Source organism: Chiroxiphia lanceolata, chromosome 5 (genome assembly GCF_009829145.1).
Source record: "Chiroxiphia lanceolata isolate bChiLan1 chromosome 5, bChiLan1.pri, whole genome shotgun sequence".
NCBI classification, from domain to species: Eukaryota; Metazoa; Chordata; class Aves; order Passeriformes; family Pipridae; genus Chiroxiphia; species Chiroxiphia lanceolata.
In genome coordinates this window covers 48,877,916-48,901,530 of record NC_045641.1, presented here as the reverse complement: position 1 = coordinate 48,901,530, position 23,615 = coordinate 48,877,916, and the positions used below count along the sequence as shown (strand labels likewise).

The 23,615-nt window shown below is 47.2% G+C and overlaps 6 protein-coding genes across 6 annotated transcripts; 3 read left to right on the top strand and 3 right to left on the bottom strand.

The window, feature by feature from the left end:
- Nucleotides 1–13,324: 13,324 nt before the first annotated feature.
- On the top strand, nt 13,325–14,686 carry LOC116787473 (histone H1.10-like). The gene has a single exon (XM_032689101.1). The coding sequence runs from the start codon at nt 13,325–13,327 to the stop codon at nt 13,958–13,960; it is 636 nt and encodes a 211-aa protein (XP_032544992.1). The 3' UTR covers nt 13,961–14,686.
- LOC116787474 (histone H2A-IV-like) lies at nt 14,382–14,917 on the bottom strand. Its single transcript, XM_032689102.1, has one exon. It carries the CDS (start codon nt 14,879–14,881, stop codon nt 14,492–14,494), a length of 390 nt encoding a protein of 129 aa, XP_032544993.1. The 5' UTR covers nt 14,882–14,917; the 3' UTR covers nt 14,382–14,491.
- LOC116787475 (histone H2B 1/2/3/4/6) lies at nt 14,780–15,834 on the top strand. Its single transcript, XM_032689103.1, has one exon. It carries the CDS (start codon nt 15,216–15,218, stop codon nt 15,594–15,596), a length of 381 nt encoding a protein of 126 aa, XP_032544994.1. The 5' UTR covers nt 14,780–15,215; the 3' UTR covers nt 15,597–15,834.
- A 2,804-nt stretch (nt 15,835–18,638) lies between these two features.
- Nucleotides 18,639–19,864, bottom strand: LOC116787012 (histone H2B 1/2/3/4/6). The gene has a single exon (XM_032688225.1). It carries the CDS (start codon nt 19,513–19,515, stop codon nt 19,135–19,137), a length of 381 nt encoding a protein of 126 aa, XP_032544116.1. The 5' UTR covers nt 19,516–19,864; the 3' UTR covers nt 18,639–19,134.
- Nucleotides 19,814–20,239, top strand: LOC116787004 (histone H2A-IV-like). Its single transcript, XM_032688216.1, has one exon. It carries the CDS (start codon nt 19,850–19,852, stop codon nt 20,237–20,239), a length of 390 nt encoding a protein of 129 aa, XP_032544107.1. The 5' UTR covers nt 19,814–19,849.
- A 456-nt stretch (nt 20,240–20,695) lies between these two features.
- On the bottom strand, nt 20,696–21,472 carry LOC116786991 (histone H1.10-like). Its single transcript, XM_032688202.1, has one exon. It carries the CDS (start codon nt 21,470–21,472, stop codon nt 20,801–20,803), a length of 672 nt encoding a protein of 223 aa, XP_032544093.1. The 3' UTR covers nt 20,696–20,800.
- Nucleotides 21,473–23,615: the final 2,143 nt, after the last annotated feature.

Genomic DNA, 23,615 nt, shown 5'->3' with positions numbered 1-23,615 from the left:
ACTACAGAAAACAGAGAATCATTACCATATTTTCAGAATTGCAAAGAAACCTACTAGGCTGGTGAAAAGTAGAAATTAGGTAACCTGGTTTCTTGTGTCTTCTTTCCTGTGGACTTCTTGATGCCTGGAGTTCACATTGCACCATTTCTCTTGAAAGAAAAAATCTGGATTCTTCTCACCTACTAAACTATTTGTATTCACGAAACTCACAAGAAGTAAGTGTCTTTAAAACCTTGGCTGCTTTCTTAAATTCTGGCTGAGATTGCCTAGGAAGCTCAAAAGATACTGCTTGACAAAGCCACCAACAGCCCTGCTCTGTAATCCTCATTTCTGTAGGGAGCCAGGCTAGAATGATCCCTGTGTCCTGCAACTGAACACGAACCACACATGTCTATGGTTTCTTATTCCCCTTTGCCAAGTCTGAACCTTGCAGTGTTTAGCCAAACTGGTTTCATACACGGGTCTGCAGTCTTCCTTCTGCCAGGGAGTGTTGATGTCCTCTGGTGCAGGAGGATGAGCTCCTGGGGAGGGAGCCTTCGGTGGCATTTCTCTATCTTGTACTGGTGGATCTGGGCAGTGCCCACAGGACCCTGGTTTGAACGGGAAAGAAAAGCAGCTCAGCTGGGAAGCATGCCACCAAAAACATGTCTTCACCAAGAAAACAAATGGGCTGGAAACACTCAGGTGTAAATCCCCAAAACTGGTCTTGGAAGCCTTGGGATAAGAGGTTACTGGATAGATACAGTATTTATTAGCTAGGAAACGAGAGTGTCTGTGTTTCCATCAGGCAGCACAGGACCAAGTTTTTACCTGGCTCTTCTATTTGCCTATTACAAGTGGCAGGTTGCTGTTCAGGTTATTGATCTTTAACAGAGACATTCTTGCTGTCTCTTTCTCCCGAGTTCTTGTTCTCAGTTGCTTTGATATGGCTCTTGGTGAGGTAACAAGTGTCAGCTTTGGGATCACCTAGAAAAACTTTAAACTTGAAGGCACCAATCAACAATTCACTAATCAGTTGTGGTGGAGGGAAGGGCTAGGAAAATGTACCTTTTCCAAGAAAATTGGATTTGGCATCATCTGATATTTGCACAGTGGAAAATTCCTGATCCTATCTCTACACCTGTCACTAGCCAAGGCCAGAAAGCCACAGTGACTGGGTTCACCCCACATTCCCATGTGTTTCCCTGACAGCTACCTGGGCAGTGGCTGGGTGATGCTATTTCAAATCTGCTAAAAAAGCATCTGCTCTGATAGTGAACCAAAAATGTAAAAAAAAACCCCTAAAAATAATGAGATGATATGAGATCTCAGTGCACTGACATTGTCTGAGATAAATTTTGTAAAGAAAACTTAACTTCTTTTACTATTTTAATGAGCTGTAGTAGTTATTTTTAAATATATGAAAGAAAAATCAGAATTAGAATTTGAATTAGAATTTGAATTAGAATTTGAGCTTTTACTTTTAATTCTTCTCTTGCTTCTTTGAATTAATGAACTGTTCTATTGTACATCATTTGCAGCTGGTCAAAAGGGATACCTAACATTCATAACAACAGATAGGCCTTTGTAAATGCAAAAATAACTTAGATAAGAGAACTTGTAATCAAGTTTAGGTGTTGGAGATGGAGTAATTTGGATAGATGATGGCTGCATTGCAGGTCTGCATGTTCATTCCATACCAGTTTTACCATGATGCTGACTTTGTGTTGGGAATATTCAACTCAAATCCCACAAATTTCATGAATGGGGTTTGACTTATCCTGGAGTAGTCACAGTCACTTGTCATCATTCCATTCCTTCCCCATAAGACAGTTTAGCCACAGTATGTACAGAAACTGGTTCAACATTTGAGGGAAGGTCAACAAAAGGTTGAAAGGTTTGGGCTGTGATGAAAGACCAGATCCTGGAGTTGTTTAAATATTTCAGGTCTCCTCTGAGTTTTTTAACACACTTGCAAGACCTGGTTTTGTGTGTCTGTGTGGTTTGGCTGTTCTGTTGTCGTTGTTTGTTTACTTTTTAATTTTTCTTACTTTCATATTGTTAATCTTTCAGGATTAAGGTTGGCAGGAAACATTCCAAATACAAAACGCATTGTGATGAAAACAAAATTACGAAATTCATTACATTGATTAACCCTCCCATCTGGCACCGTAGAATCATAGCAGACACAAAAGGGCTTAAAGAAGCCCAGGAAAAGTTAAAAACTGTTGCCTTGAACTTCGGATAAGGATGCATCTCAATTTCAGCCCTCTTTAGAGGTTCACACAGTTTATTAACATTCTGAAGCGCCCTCTAGAGCCAGGAGAAGAAACAGCCATCCTAAAAGGCTGGTTCGGCCCATCTCTTCCATGCACCTGCTCTATAACACGTGACTTATTACAGACAACAGTTCTTTTTCCCTCTCCTGCCTTGATCGATGTCCCACAGGTTTGTTAGGTTTATGTTCCAGTTTCAAGTATCCTGTCCCACTGATACTTGGGCTGCTCTGGGCCAGAGATGGTCCCTTAAACAAGCCCTTGCTGTCCAGCAGTGCTAGCAGGAGATGCTGTTGTGGAAGACTGTGTGTGGCAGTGGTACATCCCTGCCCGTCCCCTTCGATAATGGGCCCTTCTTGCCCATGGATTTTTCTGGTCCCTTTCGACCCTGCTGACATCAGCTTCCTCCACTGTCTCCTGGGACAGAAAGACCAGAAGTTCACAGTTACTCATGATATAAAGAAGTGTCTTCTCTTGCCTATTTTCAGCTAAAGTACTCCTTTCACAGAGTTACCTTTATGACAGCTATTTGGCGTCAGGGAAAGCAAAGTCCTTGGGTTTGGCAGTGCTGCACTGAGAGTTGTGTAGAAGGTGGTCCCCCCTCATTCTTGTGAGTGACAAATTGTCAGTCACACTCTCAGTATTAGCAGAGCACATGTACAAGCCAGACTTATAGGGACTTACAGAGCTGCACTTGGGAATGCAAAGAAAGAATGTTATGGATAACATCACTGCATCACAGTTCTAATGGTTTCTTCTAAGCCTAGGGAGACTAAGATTCAGTTTTAAATGGCTGAATCTGAACTGAAAAAAACCCCAAAAACCAAATCAAATCAAATTCAAATTGTTACTATTTTTGTCAAGGCAGGACTTTTATTTTCAGGTCAGGTCTTCCATTCTTAAAATATGATGGCTACAAAGTGATTCCTCTGGGTAACCACCAGGGCTGGGAAGTATAATCAGAAACATTTTGACTTATTGCTAGTGTGTTTAGACAGAGGGAGAAAGGGAAATGCTTCCTTACTGAAGGCAGATAGATATTTTTGTACCTTTTTTAGCATTAACATTAAGGCACAGCCTGGTGTGAGGGCCCCAGGACTTATTTTTTACACATTGTCCAGATCTGATCAGAAAGAATAGCTGTCAGTAATATAAAACTCTTTGAAGGGAAATTTATAGAGAGTGATAGTCTCATGATGGAGTTAAGGACATCTTCACAGTACTAAATCTGCTAATGGGAGATCTTGCAAAAGCAAGTCCCCACTCCCAGGGGTCTGGAAGCCTGTGCTTCCAGAAGAGGGGAAGCTGGCCAGCTGCAGAGAGAGGACATGATGAGGACAGGAGCTCAGTGTTTCTCCCATGCTCCTAGTTTGGATGTGAGCTGTGCCTGAGTGCTCGGCTGCCTGGTGCTCCTGAAGGGATGTCAGCAGATGCTCTTGGCCTGGGTGGATTCAGCCTACTTCCTACACCCTCATGAACAAATGATCAGGACATGGAAGGGAGGAAGGGAAACTTGTGAGAGAATGTGCTTCCCTGCACCTGCAGATACTCCCTGCATGACTGGCAGAAGCCATAAGTGCAGAGCATGGCTATGTGACCTGTGGTTTGCAAACACATGCGGTTTTTAAAGAGTACTTTCTAAAAATTGTATGGTTGTACCTTTGGAGGTACAAAGGCTTGGAAGTGTAGCAAATTCTTCTGGTAGCATCTGATCAAATGCAACCTTTGCAAAGAGCAGGTAATGTCTCTTTTTACCAGTCCAGTAATAAAAAAACCCAAAAACCAGCCCACCCCAAAACGAAAGAAAGAAAAAAAAAAGAAAAAAAAAGAGGGGAAAAAAAAGTATTTCCTTATAAATTTGGTTTTGGTTTTGGTTTTTTTTCTCTAACCTATCCCAGATACAAGCAGTAAAGAGAGTCCTGGCTATTGGGTCTATCATGACATTTGGAGCTCTGAGGAAAGGGAAACCCTATATTGCACTGGGGAAGAATTAGATTACCAAGGACCACTCTTCTGACTCGTACATACAGCAGGATCACAGTCCACACAAAGACTATGCAGAAGAGGTACTTGTATGGAAGGCAATCTCTTCTTTACCTCCTTACAAGCTATACATAGCTACATGTTTAATTTAGCTATTAAGATAGCTTTTTTTCAGGTTGTCTCCTCATCATATGAGCTGTCCCATTCACTCTCCCCATCCCGTTCCAGTTTAGAGGACACATTGACTTGGCTTGGGAGGACTGCTCCAAAAGACAACCCTGGAGCAAGCTGCCTGACCGAAGTACACCATTCCCATGCACGTACAGGGTCTTGTGGCTTATGCTTGCTCCACACCATGTATACAGAACCCTCTTCTACAGCACATGTTCCTTGCAGTATCACCAATGGGGCCCTTTGAGCACCCATTCCATCCTCCCTTTGTGCATGCATTCTAGATCCAGCATCCAGCTTTCCATCCCAATTACCTGTTTTGAGACACACGTGGGGAAGAACACCAGGAGGCTGGAGGGTCAGAGGAATTTCCCACTGCTCTGAGGAAGCACATGAGGAATGACATGAAGATAAACTTTACAGGGTACATCAGTGGCTCCTAGAATAAGCCAGAGAGGGATGCATTGTCATGGTCTATTTCAGTACCTGTGTCATAGTGAAGGAGAAAATCTCTGGATGCATCATGTAAGTTCCCTGGGAAGAAAATGAAAACCAGAATGTCTATGCTCGTCTGCTGCTAAAAAGTTCCTAGTATGCTGCTTGCAACCAGGGATGGATGGAGATGGTGGTTTCACAATGTGGATGAGAGCAAAGATTCAGCAAGAGTTGGGAACACTTTTGTTCTATGTAGCACTGCACGGGGGGGATGGATCTCATCTGGATCCAAAGAGAAATGGGCATCTGGCTGTGAGCATGCAGGAGTTTGACAATGAGCTTTTTAACTGAGGAGTGGGGGAAAGGCAACCAGTGGTGACGTTTTTCAGGACAGTGTCTGCAAGGACAAGATATAGCAAATGGTGTAACCTCTAGAGAAGGATGCATCAGTGGATAGCATAAAACAGGAGGGTTAGCATTCAAAGAGAAGGCCAGAGAACAAAATCAGTGCTGTGAGTGTCTCTACATCAGAGCTTGAAGCCTAGGAAAAAAGACAGGAGCACTGGTACATTTTGTTGACATGGTAACACTTTGGAAACCTTGAACTTTTTGGAAAAAAGCTCAAAGGAACAGCTGGAAGCATTAAATACTGACAGATGGGTGGAGATGGCTGAAGTTACCATACTGGGAACACAGGCTACTACCCACCCAGAAAGGCCTGAAAAAGGAAGAGATGCTGACACTGATAACAAGAGGGAGGGTTGAGAAAAAGAAAGCTTATTTAAAAAGCTGACTGTGTGTCTGAATAAAGAAAACAGAAAAGAACATAAATCCTAGAAGATTAAGCATAAAAATATAACTGAACTGTCCTAAAAGGGATTAGAAGATCAGCTAGTTAAAAATTAGAGCTAGTACTAAATACTAGCTAAATACTAAATCTGTCACAACAGCAGAAAAAAATCCTGCCTGAGACCCTCTCAGACCATGGGTCTCCTGGTCTCTAAGCCTCCTGGCTGAGCCAGACACACTCTTGGACATATAATGAGGGTCAGAACAGCCTCCTGGATAAATACAGACTTTCCAATAATGGCAGCATAGTTGCAGCATGCAAAGAGACATCTTGTCTTGCAAGCATCTTGGAGTTTTTTTTGATGAAGTTAACTAGTATGTGTGGAAGGGTGATCTGCTTGATGTGACCTGCTTGGATTTCCAAAGACTTTTGACAAAGCCTCTCTGGAAAGACCTTGAGGAAAAGTAAGCAGCAGCAGGATGAAAGGGAAATTCTATCACCGATAGTTATTTGATAGAAGGTTGAAAAAAGCATAGGACTAAATAGAGGAAAGGTCACCAGGGAGTTCTGCAAAACTTTGCACTAAAATCTGTGCTCTTTACCAAGTTCCTAAATGACATGGAAAAAGGGATAAGCAGTGAGATGATGGAATTCACTGAGAATATGACTGGCCAAAGCACTGGCGCAGTTGTTTGTTTAGAGAAGCTTTTGTCTCAGTGAATATCAACACAAATGCAATGTGAGGGCCACGTCCACTAAGTATCATCTTAATCCATGCTTTCTCTTACAGCTTGGGATGGGGTGAATAGATAAAATAGATAATTTGCAATCTTGATCTGTAAATCACATCACTCCAATTGGAGCCTTTTGATTGCTATTCGTGGTCCTAGGCCTCACTGAAGCTGAGAAGCATTGCAGTAAGTTAACATGAGAGGCAGCAGAGCTGCAGTGTGACCTTCTGTATCTCCCAAACATTTGTCATATAGTTACCATTGCTCACATTCATTATAAACTCCATATTGGCAGGAGATATTTGGCTGTTGGGATGGCCTTTATGTCCATCCTGAATCAAGGCTCTGAATTTGACAAACCTGCTTTGGAGAGCGTTTGTGAACTCTGTCTTTAAGGACCAACTGCAATCTTGATTAGATTTTAAGACAAATCCACGAGACTAGCATCTCTTATAGTATCCTGGGGTCCCCTCCAGACTGGGTGTTATTTTATATTTACAGTACATCAGAGATCAAGTGATTGTTCAGATCAGGTGACAACATTTTATAGTGAACTGGTGTAGCTCTAGAAAGATGTTTTCTCACTTGAAGCAGCCCTGCAGACTTGGAGAACTGGAACCCGGCTGAAAGGGTGGATATGTCCTTATTATCGGCCCTTACTTGAACACAGTGCAGTCAGGGAGATGGATTAGGTCTCCTAAAGCAAAACCGTGCCTCTTTAGAGTGATGTCTGGAGATGAGCATCCTTCTTCTTTTAGCCACAGTACAAGCCAAACATTGCACCTGAAACACTTCCTTCTTCAGCCATTCTGTAGATGGGTCTTCTCACAGTGAGCAATCATGAAGAAAATAGTAGTCTCTTTCCCTAAAATCTCTTCCTCAGTAGGAGTCTTCTCCTCTTTAGCAGAGTAGATTGCAAGTGGGCATTGGTAATCAGGCTGTCTACTTCTCTTTTATATTTCAGGAAGCATATGGAGGCTGACACATTTCTTGATGTATACTCAAAAATTACATCAGTTTGGATGCAGGGCCTCTGATTATCAACATGAAGCTACAGACAACTCACAATCTCTTGCTGTTCTGCAGCGATTTCAATGAGCTTTGGAGGTAGCTGTTGTCACCTGATATGCACGGAAACAGAGGTAAGGAGGAATCTGGTGGTCTGCTCATTGCCTCATAGGCAGAAACAAATGGTGCATAGAGGTGGACTTAGTTTCAGATGAATGCTTGCTCCTTGAGGCTACCTGTGAGCTAGCACAGCTTATGTACTACTGACTAGGCTATAGTTTTAAATTGCCTTGTTCTGGATCTTTTCAAGACTGGTGGGTTAAACTTTCCATTTTTAATGGTATATCATACTTCTGACTCTAAAGAACTTGATGTGATGAATACTAAATCAGCCTTCAATGCCATAGCATTCTTTTCTTTATATTTCTTGGAAAAGGTTTCAGTAGGCCAACAGGAATCCTTCTCTTGTAAGGCCCCTGGGACAAAATTTCTTTTTTTTTTTTGAAGTGATGGGACAGCTGTCATAGGAGTTCTCATTTGAATAGATGCAAGCAATAAGGAAAGAATATTACTTCATGCAAGTAATTTTTAAAAACCTCTTAGAATCTGTTAATCAGTTGGAAACTAGCAGAGGAGTCTAGTGGAAAAGGAACAGGAGACATGGATGTATTCAGGGTTCCCCAAACTAAGCACTTTACTTAACACACCTTATATATGCTGAAAAATAAGATGACAAAACAACCCACTAGCTCTTCTCTGAACATGCCTGCTTGCCCAGCTTCATGCATTTCCCCTGTTTTCACGGGTGCAGTGATACCAGCAGCTATTTTTGCTCTTAGCTCAGGGCTGTATCAGCTGCTGGACATCTCTGCCAAATTCCTCCTTTTGTTTGCGGACTCTGCATCCCAGTGTGCTCTAGGAAAAGTGCAGGGAACATCATCTTCAATCCCCGCCCTCCGGAATCACAGAGAGAGGAGAAGGACCAATCTCTTCTCCCTCAAGGATGTTTGTCCACCTGTGCTGAGGCACTGTGAGCTTGTTTTTATGAGGTGGTAGCTCATCTTCCTGGCTTCTCTGCAAAAGTGGAGGGTTGCAGATTGTATTTGGGCATCGTGGGTCACTGATGATGGGAGAAGAGAAGTGAGAAGAATCAAGCTCTTGGTTAGTAAAGGAGGAACAAAAATAGTGATGCAGGATCTTTCCATGGGGGCTGCAGAGGTGCTTAAATGCAGTGAGGGCTCTTCTGCAAGCAGGTCTTTCCCCCAGATCTTGTGTCAGAGAATGCAAGAGGTAAAACAGGTCCGAAAGGCAGTTCTTAAGTGTCTAGATTAATCAGAGAAAGCTAGCATGTAAAGGCAGTTATTCTCTGCTTGACCAAGGTGGGCACCAATGGGGAGCAGGTGAGCACCAAGGGCTGCATGCCAGCCAGAAGTTTAAGACCAGCTGCCTTGGAGGAAATAAAATTGCCTAAGGCATCCTGATGATGGTTCAGAGTGGGATGGGAAAAGATGGGAGTTCCCACCAGGTAGACTTGTACATTGTCACCCAGACCAAAACTAGGGGTAAGGATTTTCTCCAGAGAGCAGATGAAAGACGAAACAAACAGCTCTTTCTACTTTCCCTTTTTGGATCTTGTTACTGTGTTGGAGGGGTTGGAAACGCTGGTATCTAGAAGGACATTTTGGCAGCTGAAGCTGGCTGCTGCTAGTCCAAAATCTCTTGAGGTGTTTCCCCGTGAGGGTCAATGAAATGAAGGTGAAAGGGTGTTCCAGATCCAGCCAGCCACTGTGGGCCCTATAAAAGGTCAGCCAAGCCATTCCCACATTTTTATGTGTTTGATGACAAAAGAGTTGGGAGTCACTAAACTGAGGTGCAGGAAATGTTTCCAGCTATACTGAACCTAAACCTGGTGACTACATCCAACGTCAATGACAAGTGCAAGTGGCAATAGAGTTTTCTTACAACTGAAATCTATGTCTCTGTCTACTAGGACTGTAATCAAACATTTGCGTGCAACTTGGATATAATTACTCTGTATTATCTGGATCTAGAGAGATGCCGAAGCAGAACCTTGAAAGCCTTTTATTGTCCCTGCTACACCAAAGAGGGGAAGGCACCAGCCTGTCAGGGCACCACCAGCCCTATCTGTCCCTGCCCAGCACCTCCTGGGCTCCCCCAACCCTGTCCAGGTTCCAGGACCCCATTCCAGCTCCCCTGGGTCCATCAGCCCCTGCCTCTGCAGTGCAGAAGTAGGGCCAATATCAAGCTCCCTATAGCCCTACCCAGCCATGGTATCACTGCACCAGGGAGGAGTCCAATGCCTGGGACTGACCCCCTCACCAGGCCTGATCCTGATTCCACCTGCAGACTGACATCCTGCCCTTGCCTGTGTGGAGGGAGGGAGCTGAGGTTTGTGGCATATTAGAAGTTAAAATGAGCAAAAAATTCTATTGCATTTTGAACAGATTTGCTTTTTTTCCTTATGAAATTAGATTAATCATCTCTGAACCATTTTTCTTCTGACAGGAAATGGTAAGAGTTAACACATGTAGCTGGGCCTCAGCAGGAGAAAGGTAGAAAACATGAATCAGACAAAAACTGGAGGATTAAAGTAACTGTATTTTTGAGAATTTTGAATAAGTGACTATCAGTTCTCTTGTTTCCAAAATGGGTTTACATGTTTGGGAAAAGCATGGTGATGTGAAATGAATAAATGCAGTGCAGTTAAGTGTTCATGTGGAAAAGTCGTAAGGAAGGGGAGGAATAGGAGAAAAAGTTCAAGAAGAGTTATCATCAGCATGAGAACAAACAGCTGAACATGGAACCTCTGTAAGGTGCTCTTCCTAAGACTTGTAATGTCATCTGTGGTGGATGCTATGCTTTGTCCCCTAGAGACAGGTTAAGCAGCACAAAAGAGCCATGTAATAATCAAAAAGTTACCCTAATCCTGCAAAAATTGCTTATTGCCTTGCAGTCATTAAGTTTGGTTACAATATCTTTTTGCAAGTTAGTAGGCATATGTTACTGGTTTTAATAATCTACACTTTTCATACTGTCTGGGAAGTTCTCTAAGGGACCTTTCAGATCTGATCTTTATCTCACTGATAGCACCTGCAAAAAATTTTTTATAGGATTTGCTGGCAGATTTTTTTTTCACCAGATATCTCTGTTTGTACTGACAGTGCATGCAGAGATCGACAGCCTGGAATACCACTGAGATCCTGTTGTCCTTGGTGTTCACCTCTTCTAAGGCGAGGTAGAACAGCTTGCTGTAATTGTGATGGCAAATGCATAAGAGGGAGGGAGAATCTCTCCCAGCAAACATCCTCCCTATCTGTTCTTTTTATGTCTGCATTGCAGGGAAATATGTACTACTTCCATGTATCTTAAATAAGCTTGATCATGACTAGAATAATGACCTCTGGTGTATAATTCAGGTTTTCATGCTGCTAATCACACAAGGACTAGCAGTATTTGAGGGAGGAGGGTGAACCATGAACCACAGTCCTTGTATATTCACTACTGAATGAGGTGACACTGTATTCAGATCTCCCTGTATGCCTTGATTTTTCTCTGATACTTCTGCATCCTCCCCCTAATAAACATGACTTGACTGCTAGTATGTGAAATGGTCACAAGGAAAGGGAACAATGGAGTAAACATAGAAGTGGAAAATCAAGTAAGTAAAAGCCCTTAAAATAATTATAAAAAAATAGCATCGAGTTGCAAAATGGCCATTTAGTATTTGACAGAGAATGATAAACTCAAAAGTGGAGTAAGACAAGGACTACAACAATGTGCTGCAATGTTGCTCTGGCATACACTGAGAAGTTTCTCCTCTGGAGATGGTTGGTGTTGTAGTTGTCATTGCTATACAGGATTTAAATATGTAGCTGTATTCCAGCTGACCACGTGTGTATAAGGAGAACAGTCTTGAGAATATCAAGTCACAGATTGGAGGAAAGTGTGCTATTGTGGTGCACTATTAGTCTTGTAAAATAAGAGTTGCATAGAATGGGGGAAATTTTTTTATTGTTAAGTAGAAAGGATTCTGTCCCAACACAAGTATTGGCATTGGTAATTGAGAAGAGTTGGGGAGTATAAAAAGCTTCGTCTTAGAGACACTGTAACAAGTTTAGTTTTTAAAGGACATCAGGGATTTTACCAGACCTAGATGGGATGGAGCACACATGCGTTCATCCACCTGATTTCAGGAAACTTTAGGGGATGTTAATAATTTCACTATTCAATTCTTTATTCCTACAACTACATGGAATAAATGTGATACAGTCAAGTCTCTTGTCTTTATAATATTCCCAGTCAACCTTGCTCCCACTTCCAATATGCTTTGAAAGCCCAGATCCAGATTTGCTGAATTTGCTGTCTTAGTCACATTCTGCCTCAGTCATACCTTCTCAGCTAGGGGACTTCAATGAAAAGGAAGAGTTAGAAAGAAAACATAAGTGAGAGAGAAAAATGTGTCTATTTTCCTAAAGAAAACATAAGTGAGAGAGAAAAATGTGTCTATTTTCCTAAAGTCTTTTTTACCATAATTATAAAAGAAAAGGTCTAAGTGCCCATAGAAGATTTTCTGAATGGGACTTTGTGAATTCATGGTCTCCCAAAATCATTAAGAGGTTCATTTCACTGTCCTGTGATGGAATGAGAAAGAGGAGTGAGATGACATTTTTCCACTCATAGATTTTGCATTTTATTGAGGGACCTGGTTGGCATCATACCTGAACTGTGCAAGTGCAGTTTGTATATATCAGGTACAAAACCAGCAATCTGACAGTGTTAAACTATCTGATGGCCATTAAACTTCAAGGTAAATGAATTGGGAACTCCTGACAGAGACACAAAGATATATACAAAGTTTTAGCTGATAAGAAGGTATGAGTGCTAATAGGGTAGTCACGTCATCATGGATAAAGAGCTTTGCATCACTTTGTGCTGCAGCCAAAGCTTTTATGTACAGAAACTGCCGTGACTTGATCTGGAACCTGGCAAAAGAGCAGTGAGCAAAAATTGCGATTTTTCTTTCCAGCTTGGGGTGAAAATGTGAATAAAATATGCTTTCACAACTTTTGCAGATTCAACTTCTGCCAATTTTTTTCCCTGTTAGTGAATCACACAAACAGATTTTACAGATTTAGAATTGTGTGCTTTATTTAGAGTGTTTTTGCTTCCGTGTGCCAAAGACTTATATGAAGCTCTGTGGTCCGACAGAAACCTTTTAATCTTTGGCCTTCATGTGCCAAATTATTCCACTGATATTAGAGAGCCTTTTGCTATGTTAACAATAGCCGAGACTTTCAGAGAAGGTAGCCCATTCTGAAGTGGATAAAGTATCTGCTGTGCAATACTTCATGCACAGAAGTGTGGAAAGTCTGGAAACTTTAGGTTTGGAAGTACGGGAAAGAAATATCCCTAACTGAGTGTTTCACAGTCGTCAGAGGTACAAACTTCTGTAGGAGAAGCAGTGGCAGAGCTTGTGAGTGTTTGTGCTACCTCACTTAAAAAATCATTTTGTTTTAAAGAATGAGATTCTGTTTGCTTTCTCATCAAATGTAAAAAGGACCCCCTAAAGATTAGGACAGAGTTTCCTGACTCACAAACAAAACCAAAACTTTCACAAAGAAAAACAAAACTTTCGCTCTCTCGAGGTCCGTTTAGTGGCAGGACTGGGGATTTCTTGTCCCCTCGCCACGCAGATGCCTCTTTTTTCTCGAGAGGACACCATCAGGCGAAAATAGCCGCTTCCACGGCCTCACAGATGTAGGAAAGATGTGACAGATAAAGGAATAAAGAGCCATTCCATTTTACCCCGAGAAACACAAGCGCGAGTCCGGAGCGCCGGGCGGGGCGGGGCGGCGGGAGCCAATCAGCGCCCGCCGCGCTCATATAAAAGGGGCGCGGCCGCCGCCGCCGAAGTTCGGTCTGTGGGTGACATGTCCGAGACCGCCCCCACCGCCCCGGCCCCCGCCGCCAAGAAGCCGAAAAAAGCGGCGGGCGGCTCCAAAGCCCGCAAGCCCGCGGGGCCCAGCGTCACCGAGCTCATCACCAAGGCCGTGTCCGCCTCCAAGGAGCGCAAGGGGCTCTCCCTCGCCGCGCTCAAGAAGGCGCTGGCTGCCGGCGGCTACGATGTGGAGAAGAACAACAGCCGCATCAAGCTGGGGCTCAAGAACCTTGTTAGCAAAGGCACTCTGGTGCAGACCAGAGGTATAGGTGCGTCTGGCTCTTTCCGCCTCAGCGAAAAGCCTGGAGAAGTGAAGGAAAAAGCTCCCAAGAAAAAAAACCCCGCAGCCAAGCCCAAGAAGCCGGTGGCTAAGAAGCCCGTCGGCGCGGCCAAGAAGCCCAAGAAGGTGGCGACAGTGAAAAAGAGCCCCAAGAAAGCCGAGAAGCCGGCGGCCAGCGCGGCCAAGAAAGCAGCCAAGAGCCCCAAAAAGGCGACAAAGGCTGCCAAGCCCAAAAACGCGGCGGCATCAGTGAAGAGCCCTGCCAAGGCAAAGGCAGTGAAGCTGAAAGCAGCAAAGCCGAAGGCGGCCAAGCCGAAAGCAGCGAAGAAAGCAGCCCCCAAGAAGTAAGTCCCCTGTGGAAGAAAAGGTCTTTCTCCACACTTTAACCCAACGGCTCTTTTCAGAGCCACCCACGCTTTCTAAGAAGGGCTGAAATGCTGTTTGCCGCTGTTTTGTGGAAGGGGCAGCAGGGAGATGTTTCGGGGAATGGTGGTGTGCTGGTGCAAGTGGCATTTCATTTCGGTAACGGCCAGACAGAGCGGCAAGATTCAGGGTCGCTCAAATTTCCCCTGCATAGAAAGGGGAGGGAAGTACCGCGCTGGTGGCTTTATGCCGATACGGCATACGGATTGGGTACGGCCTCGGGAAGGCTGATCTGCTTCCTGAGAGCGCTGACAACCCCCCCCGGAGTGGTTTGAGCACGGGGCTGCGGCTCGTACTAACTGGGGGTGTGCGATTATATCAAATAATTTTAAAATGCATCGCGGGCTTTTCAAATTTCAGTGAAATTCAGGCTCTTTTTCTGACTTTGTAGGTGGCTCTGAAAAGAGCCTTTGGGTTTCTGTTGTTTAAATTTCCCTGGGCGTTGTTCTTCGGCGCTTACTTGACTTTGGCCTTGTGGCTGTCGGTCTTCTTGGGCAGCAGCACGGCCTGGATGTTGGGCAGCACGCCGCCCTGCGCGATCGTCACCTTGCCCAGCAGCTTGTTGAGCTCCTCGTCGTTGCGGATGGCGAGCTGCAGGTGGCGGGGGATGATGCGCGTCTTCTTGTTGTCGCGGGCCGCGTTGCCCGCCAGCTCCAGAATCTCGGCCGTCAGGTACTCCAGCACGGCCGCCAGGTACACGGGCGCGCCGGCGCCCACCCGCTCCGCGTAGTTGCCCTTGCGCAGCAGCCGGTGCACGCGGCCCACGGGGAACTGCAGCCCGGCCCGCGACGAGCGCGACTTGGCCTTGGCCCGCGCCTTCCCGCCCTGCTTCCCGCGCCCGGACATGGCAGCCACTCAGCAAATCGGCGCTCGCTCCGGAGCCGCAAAAGCCTCGATAAGTCCCAGCCCGGCCCGCCCGGCGCCTTATATACAACCCGGGCGGAGCGGCAGCGCCTGCTCCGATTGGCTGCAAGAAAGGAATCGTTCGGCAGCCAATGGGAAGGCGAATTCAGAGGACGCCAATGGCAAAGCCGGGCGCGGGGGCACGACGGGAAGGACAACCAATAGCGACGCGCCGCTGGGAACAGCACCGCTATAAAAGCAGCTCCCGCGGCCTCTTCGCTGTCGTCGGTCCTTTTTTTCGTAGTTCGTGTGTGCTGAGAGTCGCGCGTTCGCAGCCATGCCCGAGCCGGCCAAGTCCGCGCCCGCGCCCAAGAAGGGCTCCAAGAAGGCGGTCACTAAGACGCAGAAGAAGGGCGACAAGAAGCGCAAGAAGAGCCGCAAGGAGAGCTACTCCATCTACGTGTACAAGGTGCTGAAGCAGGTGCACCCCGACACGGGCATCTCCTCCAAGGCCATGGGCATCATGAACTCCTTCGTCAACGACATCTTCGAGCGCATCGCCGGCGAGGCCTCCCGCCTGGCGCACTACAACAAGCGCTCCACCATCACGTCGCGGGAGATCCAGACGGCCGTGCGGCTGCTGCTGCCTGGCGAGCTGGCCAAGCACGCCGTCTCCGAGGGCACCAAGGCTGTCACCAAGTACACCAGCTCCAAGTAAGCTGCCTCTGCAGCCCCCCCGTGCCAGATCTCCTTGACCCAAAGGCTCTTTTAAGAGCCACCCACCTTTTCAATAAAAGAGCTGATGCTGTTCTCATTTATTCTGTGTTACCCCAGGGTTTTTTTCGGGAAAAAAGCAGTAACAGTGAAATCAATATAAAGTATAAGGAAAGCGGGCTGTCACTTGCTTGTAATAATGTGTTGTGTAGCATCTGCCTGAGCGGAGCAGAGAACGTTCACAACTCGCTAAAAAAAATCCGAGGGAGTGCCCCCTTTCCTTTGGTGTAGTTTGGGGGGCGGTGGGTCAAACAATAATCGAACACTGTTTCGGTTTCTTAAAAAGCCCCAAACAAATGTATTCTGGAAAGCCGGTGCGTGTTGTTTGCTCGTGAGGTAAGCCAGCGAAAGGCCGTGTGAATCGGGGACAGCAAAAGCTCAGATGGTTATAGCAGACGCTGTCAGCTTGTTTTTAGCTTCTTGAGCAAAAAGCTCGAGATTGAGGCGCTCGCTTCCCCTTCCGAGACCAGTGTACGGACTCGAGGGCGACCAGGGGAAGCAAAGCGCAACGCTTCTCGGCGCTGTCGTCCCCGACCTGCGCAGCCCCGGTCGTGGCGGCGGACACAGGCTCCCCACCTGGCTCTTCTCTGGCTGTCGCCCGCTTCTCCCTCCACCGCCCTGTCGCCCCGCGACCCGTCAATGCCGCCGCCGCCGCAGGGGCTGGAGCCGGTCGGGCAGAGCCGGAGCCGCGCGGCGCCGGGCTCGGTCGGACCTGGGTGAGGACTGCGCGGCGCTTCCCCGTCGCCGGGCCGGGGGCGGCTCCCGAGGGGGTGGCGATTGGTAGCGCTCGCGGCCCTTCCCCGCTTGCCCAGGGCGCGCTCGCCGCAAGAGAACCGCGGCTTAAACCCTGGCGGGGGAGCAGCCAGGAAAGGTTCGTCTGGCGCGAACAGTCGGCGGCCACCCGCGCCTTCTGTCCTTCTGCCGCGGCCCCGAACCCACCGCGGCTACTGAGCAGGAAGAAACAGCGAGCCCTCAGGGGAGAAGGCGGTTGCCGACGGGAGCTTGACCAGCGGTCCCGATGCGGGGGGCGGGCGAGAGGGGGAGCGGGTTGGCAAGCGGGTTGGTTCCGGTCCTGGCCTACGGTGGTTGCCGCCCCCCGCCTGCCTTCCAAACGACCGTTCGTGGCGGCGGGAGCCGGCGCTAAAGCGTTGCAGAGAGCCGGCAAAGAGCGAGCGGCGGCGCCGGGGCGGGCGGGGGGAGGTCGGGCCGGGCCGGCGGCCGCGGGGAAGGGGCGGGGAAGGGGCGGGGGCGGGGCGGGCTCCCCGCGCGGATGGTGCGAGCTTTTCCCGGGCTCGCGCGAACGGTCCAATGGCAGCCGGGCGGTCTCGCGCGGCGGCCAATGGGCATGGCGCTGCGCCTATAAATAGCGCGGCAGCGCCGCGGCCGCTGCAGTGTCTTGTCCGTGTGGCGAGATCGCGGCTGATTGTGCGGAGGGATGGCGCGCACGAAGCAGACGGCGCGTAAGTCGACGGGCGGGAAGGCGCCCCGCAAGCAGCTGGCCACCAAGGCGGCCCGCAAGAGCGCGCCGGCCACGGGCGGCGTCAAGAAGCCGCACCGCTACCGGCCCGGCACGGTGGCGCTGCGCGAGATCCGCCGCTACCAGAAGTCGACGGAGCTGCTGATCCGCAAGCTGCCCTTCCAGCGCCTGGTGCGCGAGATCGCACAGGATTTCAAGACCGACCTGCGCTTCCAGAGCTCGGCCGTCATGGCGCTGCAGGAGGCCAGCGAGGCTTACCTGGTGGGGCTCTTCGAGGACACCAACCTGTGCGCCATCCACGCCAAGCGCGTCACCATCATGCCCAAGGACATCCAGCTCGCCCGCCGCATCCGCGGAGAGCGCGCCTGAGTCTCCTGCCGCAGCCCTTCTCCGGCAAGGCACAGAGGCAGCTCACACAGACCCAAAGGCTCTTTTAAGAGCCCCTACGTGCACAACGAAAAGAGCTGAATCGCTTATTAAAATCGCTAGTTACTGGGTATGGGAGGAAGAAGTCAAAAGTGGACAAATGCCAGTATAATAGTTTAAGAAGGACAATCTTGTGTAAGAGCTACTACTCAATCTGTAGAAAGAGCTTTTTAAATTCCTTCTAATTGTCCTGGGTATGACAGTAACAGTTTTAAGACGCTGCAGCTTTTACTTGACAGCCAAAGAGTTAAACGTGCGGAGTTCTTTGGCTTTCTTCTCTAATCACCCCCATCTCCTTCCTCGAAGGTGTATCGAGACAGTCACAGTCACAGGGATGTAAATTTCTCTGTTCTGTCTGCGGCTCTCTGCTTATCTCTCTTAAACTATTATCCTCACATTTCCTCCTTTCTTGTCTCCCTTCCCTATCCGGTGTCCATAAAGCACCTTTTACTCTCTCCAGTATTTGCAAAGGACTGCAGATGAATTGCAAAGAAGAAAATTTAGAGCCTTAAGTGGTTTATAAAAGAGAATTGTTTATATGCAGGATGCTCAGTAAAATGAGACACTAAAAAAAAATTAAGGTCTGGGACCATAAAAGTCAAACATTACAGTCTACAAAATATTACGAAACCCTGGTTGTTTCAAAGCAGCGCTACAGGTCTTTTCATTGTGCAATTAGCGGCTCTTAAAAGAGCCTTTGGGTCTGCGTGGCTGCCAGGCTGTGGTTCTTTTGTGAGCCACCAACTTTTTCATTTGCAGTGATTATTCGCTTGTGTTTTCTGTCAGTTAACTTTTCAGTCCTCTATGTCTTTCTAGGTCTTTTAAGTTCCACTTGTGTAGTATCCTTTGGAAACAGTTTTTCCATCAGTAATTGCAGTTTTTCGTATATTTCTGAGGGCCCGACGCTGCAAAACCTGAAGTGACCGAAATTTCAAAAACCCCCGTAAGGGGGCAGCAGGGGCTAAGAAATCACTTTACATGAATGCAATTTTGTTCTGAAGACATTAAATAAACTATTAGTAGGATCCTTAGAATAATAAAACGAAATACTAGCAAACAGCTTTATTAATCATTTAAGGCATATATTTAATAGATCTTTTTTACCCAGATATGAAAGACCAACGAAATATAGGACAACAACAAAAAAAAGCTATATTGGCATGTATATGTCTTTGAAAACATGTCCATGGTATGGGAACAGGGAGAAGGGACTGACCAGGGCTGAAAACAGCCGGAGCTGGGGAGAGAACGTACTTTAACAGCAAGCAGATGTGGATGGCACAGCCGGGGTGCCTTACAAAGAGCTGGTAATTGAAGCAGCCTACACACAACAGATAGGGTAAACCTTGCCAGAAATAGCAGTCAAGATACAAGTGTAAAAAGCACTAAGAGGATCTAGATGCAGTTTCTGTTAATACTGAACTATTTTAATCGTTGGAATTGAACACTGATCACTAAGCAAATCAGATAACACTACAACTAAAATTACAAGAGAAACGTAGAAATTAAAGCCCTTTTCTTGAAAAAGTGGGTGGCTCTTAAAAGAGCCTTTGGGTTATACAGTACTTCTAGCAGCTATTTACTTGGAGCTGGTGTACTTGGTGACAGCCTTGGTGCCCTCGGAGACGGCGTGCTTGGCCAGCTCGCCAGGCAGCAGCAGCCGCACGGCCGTCTGGATCTCCCGCGACGTGATGGTGGAGCGCTTGTTGTAGTGCGCCAGGCGGGAGGCCTCGCCGGCGATGCGCTCGAAGATGTCGTTGACGAAGGAGTTCATGATGCCCATGGCCTTGGAGGAGATGCCCGTGTCGGGGTGCACCTGCTTCAGCACCTTGTACACGTAGATGGAGTAGCTCTCCTTGCGGCTCTTCTTGCGCTTCTTGTCGCCCTTCTTCTGCGTCTTAGTGACCGCCTTCTTGGAGCCCTTCTTGGGCGCGGGCGCGGACTTGGCCGGCTCGGGCATGGCTGCGAACGCGCGACTCTCAGCACACACGAACTACGAAAAAAAGGACCGACGACAGCGAAGAGGCCGCGGGAGCTGCTTTTATAGCGGTGCTGTTCCCAGCGGCGCGTCGCTATTGGTTGTCCTTCCCGTCGTGCCCCCGCGCCCGGCTTTGCCATTGGCGTCCTCTGAATTCGCCTTCCCATTGGCTGCCGAACGATTCCTTTCTTGCAGCCAATCGGAGCAGGCGCTGCCGCTCCGCCCGGGTTGTATATAAGGCGCCGGGCGGGCCGGGCTGGGACTTATCGAGGCTTTTGCGGCTCCGGAGCGAGCGCCGATTTGCTGAGTGGCTGCCATGTCCGGGCGCGGGAAGCAGGGCGGGAAGGCGCGGGCCAAGGCCAAGTCGCGCTCGTCGCGGGCCGGGCTGCAGTTCCCCGTGGGCCGCGTGCACCGGCTGCTGCGCAAGGGCAACTACGCGGAGCGGGTGGGCGCCGGCGCGCCCGTGTACCTGGCGGCCGTGCTGGAGTACCTGACGGCCGAGATCCTGGAGCTGGCGGGCAACGCGGCCCGCGACAACAAGAAGACGCGCATCATCCCCCGCCACCTGCAGCTCGCCATCCGCAACGACGAGGAGCTCAACAAGCTGCTGGGCAAGGTGACGATCGCGCAGGGCGGCGTGCTGCCCAACATCCAGGCCGTGCTGCTGCCCAAGAAGACCGACAGTCACAAGGCTAAAGTCAAGTAAGCGCCGAAGAACAACGCTCAGGAAAATTTAAGCAACAGAAACCCAAAGGCTCTTTTCAGAGCCACCTACAGCATCACTAAAGAGCTAAATTGCTTTTAAGCGATTTTGAAAAATATTTAGCGAACGTCAGTAGTGCTTCCTAAATGGTTTTATAATCAATGACTGATTCGTTAAATGCTCTAACAGGAACACCGTTTACAAGCTGTTCTGTTAGTGATGTTCCCATCTGTTCCACTTAGGGAAAACCCTCCATCCCCTTTACCGTAGCCTAGCACACTGCGGAAAAGAAACTGTTAAGCGTCCTTAAGTAGCTGAGTACTTAAGCTGCCCTGAAGCTATCCACAATCCACAGGATTGTACGTTTTGTCGGAAGGTAACGATTAATGCAACATCTCAGGGTGCAATCACAGCACGCGCTTCGTGGGGTTTCATGCGCAACACACTATACCAAAACTATTTGAAAACAAATCTTATTTCAGCGCTTTTCGAGAAAATTTGGGTGGCTCTTAAAAGAGCCGTTGGTTTTTAAGTGCGATAGACGACTTTTCTTCCACAGGGACCTTATTTCTTCTTGGGGGCCGCCTTCTTCGCCTTGGCCGTTTTCGGCTTCGCTGCCTTCGGCTTTGCTGCTTTCGGCTTCACCGCCTTCACCTTCGCTGGGCTCTTCGCTGCTGCCGCCAGTTTTTTGGGCTTGGCAGCCTTTGTCGCCTTTTTGGGGCTCTTGGCTGCTTTTTTGGCTGCCGGCTTCTTGGCTTTCTTGGGGCTCTTCTTCGCTGTCACTGCCTTCTTAGGCTTCTTGGCGGCGCCGACGGGCTTCTTAGCCGCCGGCTTCTTAGGCTTGGCTGCGGTTGTTTTTTTCTTGGGAGCCTTTTCCTTCACTTCTCCAGGTTTCTTGCTGAGGCGAAAAGAGCCGGAGGCACCGGTGCCCTTGGTCTGCACCAGGGTGCCTTTGCTGACGAGACTCTTGAGCCCCAGCTTGATGCGGCTGTTGTTCTTCTCCACATCGTAGCCGCCGGCAGCCAGCGCCTTCTTGAGCGCGGCGAGGGAGAGCCCCTTGCGCTCCTTGGAAGCGGACACGGCCTTGGTGATGAGCTCGGTGACGCTGGGCCCCGCAGGCTTGCGGGCTTTGGAGCCGGCTGCCGCCTTCTTCGGCTTCTTGGCGGCAGCCTTAGCTGCAGGAACCGGGACGGCGGCCGCTGCCTCGGCAGCCGGGGCTGGAGCGCTCTCGGACATGACGATGCTGCGCGGACGCGGCTACAGCAGCACCGGCGGTGCCCCCTTTTATAGCAGCGCGGCGGGCGCTGATTGGTGCGCTCACGAGCCCGCCCCGCCCCCCGCCCGCTCCTGCCGCTCGACTTGTGTTTCTTCCTTCCAAAAAAAATGTATTTTTCGTTAAAAAACTCCGACTGCGGCGGCCTGTTTCTTATCATTCTTGCTGCGGAGACAAAATAGTTTTGTCTTGCGGAGTTTCTTTTAGCTGAGAGTTGAAATGAGTTTCAGGCAAAGCAATAATCCCCGAGTTTGGGGATTGCACGCAGAGCTGGACGGTGAGATTTTTATTTCTCCTTTTAAATTAAAACTTTGCTTCTGACAGCACTGTCACAGTTACAGCGGATACATGTTCCTGAGACGGTTTTTCATCAAGGTGGCTCAAAATGGGGGTAATCTGGAGACCTCGTCTTAGCATAAATGAGCTTTAAAAAGAAGCAAGTAACACAAGATAGTCACTCGGCTCTGTATCTGGGTTATGAGTTGTTTTCCATAACACAGCTTCATCTCTTAAAAATAATGAAACCTTTGGTCATAATTCCCTTCTTAGCTCTAGTAGGAGCTGATCAAAACTAAAGGAAAGATGTTTTTCACTAGAAACATCAATGTGAAAAGCAGCTCTCTTAAATCATCAGGAACATTCAAAATCCCATAATAACATATAGAAGTTCTTTCTCTGTTTCCCTCGGTTTTTGGAGTCCTCGTACTAATATTTTAATTAACTATACCCCCATTTTTTTTTCTCCAGAATGCTTCTTTTGGTGAAGCACTGTAGATAAACATATTCATTTCTATGTTCTTATTTTAAGAGACTTTACTTGTGTGCTTACTTTTACACTATAGTTCAGGAATTTTGTTAGCCAGAAAAAGCAATTTCACAAAAAGAAAAACAAAATAAAATCAAAATATGGTGTACATGTTTTCATTATGAAAAATAGAAGTAAACCCGCAGGATTTTCTTTAATAAAATAATATAAATCAAGTGGCTTAATCAAACAATTTTGTCCTCAAAACTGCTGACAGAAGCAAGGGCATGGCTTTTTCCAATGCATGAGCTTTATGATGTGGGATAAATTGAATACACATAAAAATGATTTTTTTTTTTAGGATGACTTGGATAGAGAAGTGTCATGTTTGAGCATTCGTAGTATACTGTGGGAAAGAATAGGAGACCCTTGTTCTTGTCTCATGATTATAAATGCAGTAATTTGGCTTCTTTCATTTTATCTTTTGATAATGTGATATCACATGCTGTCCTGTGAAGTTTTGATGATTTGGGGTTCAGCTTTCAGAACTTGTCAGTGGTACTGGATTATCATGAGTGGGGTGCACCTAAAGTGTGAGAGACTTCCAAGAGATGTGGTGGCATTTCAGAGGCCTTTTTTCTAGAGAAGGCAAACGGGAGAATAACATCATATGAGAGAGTATAAAAGCAGAAGATCATGTGGATTTTGATTTGTTCTGATGCTATATTTCACAGTAGTTTCACCTGCTGAACCCACTGTGAATTTTGAGCTGTGAAGTACCTTGTCACAGAAGTGAATCTGTTGGGAAGAACACACAATCGGGGAGAAATTTCTGGGTGATAGTTCTGTAGCATATGTATTTCCTTCAAATTCTGTATCTTACTCAATTCTATTGACTCATCAGTCACTCCACTAGTAGCTTTACCTTTAAATTCTTTTGATCCTTTGCAAATGCATTTTCCTGGGCTTAGGCTAGACCTCTGTCATTCTTTCAAACACTGATGTAGTAGCACAGTCCTGGAGCAGTCTATATGTTTTCCTAAAAGTTCCTTTTCCTGGTTGTCCCAAATTTTGGCCATCTACATGGACTTTTAAATTTTGTTTTTCACAACCACAGACAGTTGATTTTAGGCTCAACAAAGAAGGAAATGCAAAGAGATCTTGTAAATGTTTCCAGGTGGAGAAGGGAAGGGGAAGGAGAAATAAGTTTAATTCCTTAAATTTAATGGAGAATTTATTTTAAAAAAATTCATTACTTCAAATATTATTGTCAAGAAAAAAGATCTTAACCTTTTCTTTCCTAATATGAAGTTTTGTACAATGATGTACTCAGTAAAACGAGAATGACTTCTGTCCCCTAT